This window comes from Clupea harengus, chromosome 14 (genome assembly GCF_900700415.2).
Source record: "Clupea harengus chromosome 14, Ch_v2.0.2, whole genome shotgun sequence".
NCBI lineage: Eukaryota > Metazoa > Chordata > Actinopteri > Clupeiformes > Clupeidae > Clupea > Clupea harengus.
Window position 1 is genome coordinate 25,070,829 of NC_045165.1, and position 9,780 is coordinate 25,080,608.

Here is a 9,780-nt window from a genome sequence, read left to right on the forward strand (position 1 = left end):
GGGTATAAATGGGTATGTTGTTTACTATTATGTAGTTGTCCTTGTGCCATTTTGCCATTCATTACAACACGGCATTAACCATGAACAGCTATTTGTGTACACCTCATAACCACTGATCCGTGATACTCATACCACTGACCTTAGTCATTTCCACAAAGCTGTTCTATGTATAGATGTATGTGTGGTCATACAAGAGTTCTTAGTTTGGTGGATGGTGGGTCCGAGAACGGTATCTGATTACGGTTTGTAGACTCCACTGTGTGGAGTTCTGCTGACTCACTGTGCAGATGGGGAAAGGACACTTTGTATTCGATTTAAAGAGCGGACCTAATTTACTGCCCATAAACACTTGTTATACTCAACACCATAGGGGTGATTGTACTAGCACATACATCACAGCTATAAACTCATTATGTCACCTTTTTAAATACCTGATTTTTGGCACATCCATATATTGAAACAAATCTCTTCCATCGTTCCCTCATTTGTTTTTTACTGTGCCCCTGATAATATTTGGGGTAGACGCTTCAGATATAAGCCTACACTGAATACATGAATGAGTGAATCCCTGTAGGTGGAAACAAGTATTTTATCCCTAAAATTGCCTCAGCTTCTCTCTCATTTCCTCTGTCTTGAGCTGAGCCAATCCAAACAGCCTTCAGGGAGCTACTTTATCTCAGACGTTTTGTCCACAAAATATCAGCTGTGTTTTTTTGTTTTCTTGTTTTTGTTTTGACTGGTCCCAGGATGGCTCCGATAGCAGGCTGGGAGCGAGCCGTGTCTGTGGAATCTGCCTCAGCCGCAGGAGGAGGGTGAGTCAGACAGACAGCTGACAGACAGACAGTTTCCGTCTGGACGGTCACCAACCAGGAGTTTGTGATGTTTTATCAAAATCATGCACCACAGTTTATGAGATTTTGCTTGTAAAGATCATCGTTGTTACTCCCAAGCCCATTGTGTGAATAGTTACCTTCAGTGCTCCCATTATATGATAAGGGCACAACAGGGAACAGACAACAACAGGGGGAATAAGGATCACGGCTAGGGGTCCTCACTGTTGATTCACTCTCTAAACATTCCTTTTTTTTTAACGAATTACAATCCACCCTACAGTATATGTTATATTTTGAAGCACAATACATTTTGGTCAGATTATGGTGACTTATGTCCCTTTTCCAGATGGGGGTTATAGGGTGGACTAATCGTTTAAAAAAACCCATTTGCAGTCAGGTTTTTATCTCAGTAAGACTTAATTGGAAAGAACTCATATTCCACCGAAGCGCTCTGCTTAATTTTGCCTTATCGTGACTAATGAGAGTATTCATCACCATAGCCTCCAGATAGTGCCCTGTTCCATGGCGTGCCCACCTTTTCTCCCATGCAAGGAAAAAACCTAAAAAAGACTCCTCCACTCCACTCTTCTCTCAGTGCTCTTCTGGGGTTGATGGCAGCACTGCACTAGTTTACTGTGATGACTCTATCAAGCAGCAGCTGGACATAGTGAATCCGACTTCACAGAAGTCTTACACGCACAAATCACTAGAAAAGCATTTTTGCAAAGTTAGAACCTTGCATACTTTTATGATTTCCAAAATATAAGTGAACACATTTCCTCCAAAAACATCAAATATGTTCAAGAGTTATATTGTGACTGCTTTTTTAGATACGACACATTAGTCTCACACAGGGGAGGAGGAAAGGTACTGATCCATAATGAAAGTTCCAGAACTCTATGAAATAGAAGCCCTTGAATTGAATGCAATGAATTTTGAAGAGAAAACTAATTAGATTTCTGCATTGATTAAGGGATAATTAAGGGGTTGGTTAATATCACAGACCAACACATTAAGGAGAAATTAAGGCAGGGTTTGGTTCCACTTTAAAGACCCAATAGCACATATTAAAAAGGGTTTCAGGTAAAATGAAGATTAATGTAAGTATATTTTGAGTTTTTTAGGACTTCCTGTTGTTTGGGTAAAATCAAAAGATTAATGTAAGTATATTTTGAGTTTTGAGGACTTCCTGTTGGTTGGGTAAACAAGTAGGCCCATCTCATGGCCCAAGTACCCCCATCTCATGGGGGATTATTCAGCGCAAATCTGTGGATTCGTATTTATTGGTGTGGATTTGGCAATTGCTCAAATGAGAGATCTCACTGGAATCTAAATCTCCCTGTTCTTTCGTTTCTCACGTCCACCATGTCGGCACACAAACAACCCCCTCTTCTCTCCCCTCCCCCTCAGGTTTCCGGAGCACGAGTTTATCCTACCAGAGGCACACAGTGCCAGCACATCTTGCAGTCCCCTCCACGTCCAGCAAGGGGACACCCACAAACACAGCCACACCTCCAGCCCAGTCCAAGGTCAAGCCATAAAGAGGAGCGAGATGCCTGAGGAACCTGATGGTCTCATATCTGCCCTAGAAGAGGAGAGCTGTTAATACTACCGCACTCTCCTCACGCGCCAGAATAACAATTTGAAGACGAGAGAGGAACGGCTCAGCCACGTTCTAGAGCGCTCATAAACACAAATCATTCAGTTGCCATTTCGGATGGATTTATTGAACTGACAGTCAGCAAGGTCAAACAGGACAAGTGACTCTGAGATTTAAAGAGTGAATTAAAGTTAACATTAACTACTCAAACCCAGACTGTTGTGGTGTGTTTTGGAGTTACGTTTAACGTGTTTCATAATGAGTATTGGAATTCAACTGAAATTCTCTGTTACTACCCAATAAAGAAGTACCCACCTAGCAACCGTCTAGCCCCTGCACATGACTTCGCTGGAGCTTGAGGGGAGTTTAAAGTATCAGCATACATCACAAAGCTACTCAGGTGATTGGCTGATCTAATCAGCAATTACACAAGGGCTTTTCACATTAAGCACTAGAAAATGAACCTCTCATATCATTCACATGTCTCCTGCAGTATCTCTCCATGGGAGATATTTACATAGCAGAGACATATGTTGTATGACATATGCCAAATGAGTTTGCTGTTTTTCATTATTAATTGTTCATCACCTCATCACTGCTACGTTATACAGTGTTCACTGTAGACAATAAGGCACGACATATAAATCATATAAAAACTTTTCTCATAAAAAATATTTGGTTTGGTCTTCAGACCAAACTCAAAACTAGTTTATTCTGTCTTTGGCATGAAAGTCAACACTCATGAGGTACAGTGGTTCCCATTAGACAAAGCCTCAGATGTCACTTTCCTCTTTTTGTTTCTGGGTCACATGTGGGAAAGAAGAAATTTATGGGAAACCGTAGTATGCCGGATTTGTACAAAGCACAAGGATCAGCTCAAAGTTACGTTAAGTTAATTAAGTTACATCAGCTGAAAATTATTCCTTCAGAAATACATGTCTATGACTCGATGCGTCTATGACTGCTTCCCTCAACCTAGAGCCAGTCTAATGCTGTGTTCCAGAAAACTCAATGTTTCAACGGTAGAATGTACAGTGGAGCGTTGTACAATGGAACACCACTCAAAGTCAGATTTGCTGCTTGTAAACCCAGGGCAAATCCATCTACCTTGACTTTAAAGTTGGAATTGGAAAATTGCAAGTCTGAAATATCCGAGTTCCGAGTTTGTCTCGGAGGCACCATAATTACAAAACCACATAGGTGTGCAGTTTAATTACACAGCCGGTGTAGTTATCTTTCCTAAAGGATAACAGGACCGGACAGGAAGTGTATTACAGGGAAATTTGATACTTTTTACACCAATTCAACAAAAGGCAGGGAACCTCTACAGTGATGTTTGGGTACTATGCACCTCCGCACACTCACATACACACACACACTCACACACACACACACACACACAAACACACACACACACACACACACACACACACACACACACACACACACACACTCACACACACAAAAAAACCACACAAATATACCTGAAGGACTCCACATCTTGGAACACAAACCTTTCATAGGAGATGTAAAGACAGATCTATCCCAGTGCCATCATTGCTGTAAGCTCCAAACACACACTCACAATACATCATCCTGCAAACCATTAGCTTAAAGCCGAGCCGCTGAAGCTCAGCACCTCATTCATTTCTGTGCAGTTTAAATGCCTCTTTACCCTCCATCACCACCAGCAAGAGAGCCAGACGCTAGTAATGGGCCTTTTCCCTTCCCGTGGGGAAGTTGGTTGGCAGTGAGGAGTCTTAACGCTCTCCAGCGAGTGTGACAGTGGCAATGCATCAGTACTGTATGTCACCCAGAAGAGTCATCTGGGGTAGTGAGAAGTTATGAGGGTCCCTCGGAGAGACAGACAGAGGCGCAGAGAAGAGCTCAGACCAGAATCAACTGTGTCACTGCGAGCAACTGTAAAAACAAGTAATGTTGTTTCAGTGAAAAATGACACAAGGTGTGAATGCAGAAAACATTTTTCAAGGGATACGGTAAACAATTAGGATAGTTTTAAAGGTTAACATGTTAGTTTAGACAATACATAAGGCAGGTTCACATCAACATGATTAGTCATGATTATTTAAATATTTATTGTTTTGCTCTATCACCTATTGCTTCTGAAAAGCAAACCGTGCCCCTTATTCCAGCCAGACACATTTGGGCTGAGCTTAACACGTGTTGTGGCTTTTTATGATAATCTAGTTTGATTACGGTCATACTCCCGCTGTAATATTCAAGTTGTGATATTAAAGCCATAAGCTGACATTCTATACCAAAGGTAGAGATATAAAAGTGTGATAGATTTATAGAGATGTCACGAGCCTCAGTACAGTTATGTGCTCAGTGAGGACTGTGACCTTCTACATTAATAATTCTGGCAGATGGCCACAGCAAAAGACCATGATAAATTTAGTCCATTAGATTCTCAGGCTTTGATTGCATAATGAAGGAAATGTTTCTTTTAGGTCTGCTAAGGGGTTTCTTGAGGGAAGCGCAGGTTATTTTTGGAAGGCTACTTTAGTGTTTGACTTTCACACATAGTGGCACAGAAGAAGCAGAAAAGTCGTCTGAATGTTGATCTACCATTTGAGCATCCTTGAGAACAGACAAAGGACAGAAACTAGCACAATTGATTGAAAGTCTACTTTTTTCACTTTTATTTGTCTGTCAAATCAGTGCTATCTGAGGACCGCAGTGACTTTTACCTGACAGCTGTTGAAAAGCCACAGGTGCAGTGGGAGTGAAGCAGCCTCCGGGCAAATAGACGTGTCTCTGGGCGTCCCACTGAGCTGACATATCCTTCTGTACACATTCACACACACACATGATGACACGATGTGTCATGCATTTACATGCCAAGGGGTTGTGTTGAACCAGCAGAACCCGAAAAATTGCTTTAGTTCAGAGTTCAGTTAAAATCTGGATGTAGGATCTATATTTAAACTGGTGGTACAATCAGCTATACTATACTATATACTATATACTATATCTGAAGTCCTTACTATGAGCCAGTGAATTTGAGGTAATTACCATTTGGCCTCCACCTCCACAAGTCTGTTTTTCTTTTTTTCTGACAGGCTGACAGGCGATGTTGTTCTATGTCATGACATCTTCTCTGACGGATGAGCTTTCATGTTGTGTCTTTTTGAGTATACCTCACAGAGACAAGAAGTGATTCCCTCAGCCCACAGAGAATCCCAGACTTGAACCCACTGTGTGGGTAATGATGTGTGAATGAGAGAGTGAGAAAAAAAATCTACAGCAGTATGTTCTATATTATATTATTATACATTTGAACGACTCCTCCTAAAACTATTACCATACTGACAGAAAGTTAATCTTATGAACCGGAAGTTTCACCAAGACTGGTGTGCAGAACATCACCTCAGTTCCAGGTGACTGTTCAGATTTGTAGGTATTTGGAAAAACGTATTACCACATTTTGAACACCCCTATTCCTCTCCCTCATGGGCAGATTTCCATAGACTAGCTATTTGCCATCACATTAGCAAACATTTGCTCTTAGGTCCCTGAGCCAAGCCATCAGAAATTCATTTGCACACCCTCCAAGATGGGAGCTTTCTTATACAGCACACTGACCTTCTCTCTCTGCTCTCATTCAAGGTAGGTAAGCCATGCAGGAGGCCAAAGAGTCATCCGCACCCTGTAAGTGCGTGAAACACACACACACACACACACACACACACACACACACAGACACACACAGACACACACACACACACACAGACACACACAGACACACAGACACACACACAGACACACAGACACACAGACACACACACACAGACACACACACACACACACACACACACACACACACACACACACACACACACACACACACACACACCCACACACATACACACATACACACACACACACACAGACACACACACACACACAAACGCTTCCCTAAATGACACTTAGCTCCTTTCCAAAGACTCTGCTGCTGATTGTGCTGAAAGCACTAATTATGGTTCTAATTGTAGTTAATGGATGCCTAAAGAGGGGATCATAGCTACATTGTGGCCAAAGACCATAAATACAAAATGGAGGGAGTGGCACACACATTCAGAATCACAAGTAGGACTTAAAGTGTATATACTGGAATAAATTATACATTATTAATATATTTCATTTTTAAATTGTGTAGTAAATATTTAACATTTATTGTCCCTAACACCACATTTCTAAATTGCTTTAATCAAATACCCATTAAATATTGACTCAAAATAAACCTAAGATAAATCTCTAACCAATGAGGGAAGTGAAAGATAAACTGAATAAATATTGGCTGGATGAAACTGACAGGACGATAAAACTGGCCGGCAACAGGAGACGGGGAACAGGATGGGAGCAAGAGAGCAATACCCTAGGAAGCAACGGCAGTAATGAGAGAAGGAAACAAGAAAGGCTGAAATATCTCCAAACAAACATTCACAAACATTCTTCATTCTGACTGTAGCGAAGATCTCGAAAGGACTCAATAACAAATCTAAATCAACTTTTCCCCGTCTGAACAGTTCCTTTCAGAGACACACACACACACACACAAGTAGAGCTCGCAGAGTCGTCTCACACTGGCCCCTCTCCTCACACACATCTCCTGCAGTTTCACACACACACCCACAGGCGGCGTTCATCTCGGCTGACATCTGCACATCACCCACCCGCTGTCTAACCTCTGGCGCTCGTCTGTCTCATCCCCCCATTCCAGCTCCCCTCTCCTCCTCCTCTCCTCCTCCTCCTCCTCCTTCCTCCACCTCCCGAGGGAGAGAACAGACAGGTTCCGTCTGGAGCTCACACCGTTACCCCGGAGGCAACAGGCAGAATGGCGTAATGGCTATCTGAGACAAAGAACAAAGTCTGATAGTTAGACCAAAGCATCACCTCCTTCGGTGGAGTCCAAATGAATGGTGTGCTGCTGTGTGGGTTGCTAGGCAATACATCTAGAAACCATTTAAACTTGTTACACTACTTTTAGGGCCAGAGGCAAACAAACCACATAAAAAAAACACTGGCATTTATAAATCCAGGTGTATCATGCTGAGACCATTTCTGTCACATTACATTGAGGGACAACTTATGAAAACTTTTATAAAAACAGTCCAGATGATATTCTGTAAAGAAAAAGTAAAAAAAAGCAGGGGTGACAAACACAACACACACGCATAAATATTTTGTATGGTATGAATGCTGCTGCGCTCCACCTACATATCTGGTAGTCATACATCATTTTCATTTGACATTTTTTGTGTCTTTATGTCAACAACACCATTGTCTAACATTTCCCTTGGGGAACACAAGATATAACATCATGTTTTACAACACACTGTTTCTACTTTCTGCTAGAATTCTCATATAAACCTAGTGGCAAGGAAGTAGATGACAGTCACTCAAGTCAGCAATATTACCCAACACCATCACAATAAAATAAGTGATAAGACAAACAGAATTGGAATTACGGTAAAATGAGAAGACCTCCTACATCAAATGTATGTATATTTCAACAAGTCCATTTCAGATCATCCAATATGCTCCATAGTTTTTTTTTTATTTCATTGCTTATTTCCCCAGATACCAAGCAAGAACTGTCTGGATGCAGTTATATGCCAACTAGGAGGAAAAAAAACTGCACTGATGAGGCAAAGCTGGGATCATTTTATCAGCAATGTAATACAATCCCAGGGTGCATTGCACAGAGCGCCACTATCCCATGCCACATTTCTCCCTTGGGAAGGCTGCTGGGGGGCGGGTGCAGACTCCAGACACCCCCTGGCTGCTACAGGTCACTGATAAATGCTCACCACAGACTACAATGAAAAGGCAATTATTTCAAGGGACGGGGACGGGGACGGGGACGGGGGGGGCTGAAAATGACAAACAACCGCAGAACAAGCCCCTGAACACCTGTTAGCATGCTAAACACTGGCCAGAGAGTTTAACGAGAGCTTCAGATGGCCAGACGAGTTAAGCACTGCATCACTGAGTCTCTTCTCCTCTCTTCCCCTACTCTCATCTCTCTCATTACATGCCATCCTTTTCCCTCGCCCCTCACCCCTCACTTCTCCCCCCCTCCACTCCTATCGTCCTTGGCCTTGTTTCCTCTCATCTGCCCTCTTTCTCTCTGCTCTCTCATCCTCTGTCCTCTTTCTTCTCTTTCTCTTCCTCCTCCCTCTCTTCCTCCTCCCTCCTCTCTGTTCCACTGTGTTGTGGCTCAGCTCCGGGAGCTCATCTCCACACCAGCACGCCACCAGATGAGCCTGTCAGAGAGGAGCACACTCAGTGGTCTCCCAGGGGCCACAGGAGATTTATCATCCTATTAGTGTGACTTTCATATTTGTGTGTTGGTGTGTGTGTGTGTGTTTCATAAACTTTCTGAGCTCAACAGGCTGAAGGACAATATGAGAACAATAATTCTGCACGTTACTGTCTGGCTGACAGAAGAAGGGGTGGGAACAACTAGGGCCCCATTCCCTCCCCTTCACCACTTTTTTCTCAGTCAAAGGAGTAATTGGGAACAATCTCAGGAGTCAGATTAGGAACAAATGCAATCTTACCTACACTTTTGTGACCTAATGTGGCGATCAGTGAGACATAACGTATTCAATTGACTTATGTAATTATGTTATGTAAATAGAGAAAGCAGAGCTGTTGTTTATTGCCTGATTTTATAGACTTATACTTATAGATTTTATAAACTCACCCCACACCGTTAACACAGAGCTATACCACCATCTAGTGGCACATGCAAGTATTACACTTTCAGGCCGTTTGATTTCCAGGCAGACATGAAAACAAGGTTTTGCATGCATGTTGTTTCTAGCGACTAGGGGGTGTTCCAATGGAGATGTGTGCTCTAGTCCAAGAGGGAACTGTCCTCTTTTGTCAAAATACCACGGTTACTACCACAGATGCAATGCTAACATCCACACACCAGTTGGCAGACATTTTTCGAGATGTCTGTGAAGTGGAATGGTACTCACTCCGGGTAGGCTCGGGTTCTTTTTCCAACCATACCTTCATGGCCCCCACTGTGTAGCAGCACCTCTTCATGAGGTCCCACTTGAGTCCTTAAACCAAAGGCTGATCGCTGAGCACAATGGGAGTTCTGGAGACAGAAATCTAATAATGTGGAGCAGGTTACAGAGACAATAATGTCAACTCACTTAAATTACTGCAACCCTGCTGAAACTTGACAACTAAGGTATGACAGTTTACCTGCGTATCTCCAAACTTAACAGCAGAACCAACCATTCCACAAGCAGAACTAGTGACCTAGTCTTGCAAGAGCAGCCAAACATTCCCTGATTACAATAT

General features: G+C 42.6%; 1 protein-coding gene across 1 annotated transcript in view; it reads left to right on the plus strand.

Annotated features, from left to right (window-relative positions):
• LOC105895748 (utrophin-like) overlaps positions 1–2,767 on the plus strand; it is a 32,982-nt gene extending 30,215 nt beyond the window's left edge. Inside the window, exons 18-19 of the mRNA XM_031580940.2 lie at positions 747–812; positions 2,244–2,767. Of these exons, the coding sequence (XP_031436800.1) occupies positions 747–812; positions 2,244–2,439 (262 nt within the window). The 3' untranslated portion in view covers positions 2,440–2,767. The remainder of the gene's footprint in view (positions 1–746; positions 813–2,243) is intronic.
• Positions 2,768–9,780: the final 7,013 nt, after the last annotated feature.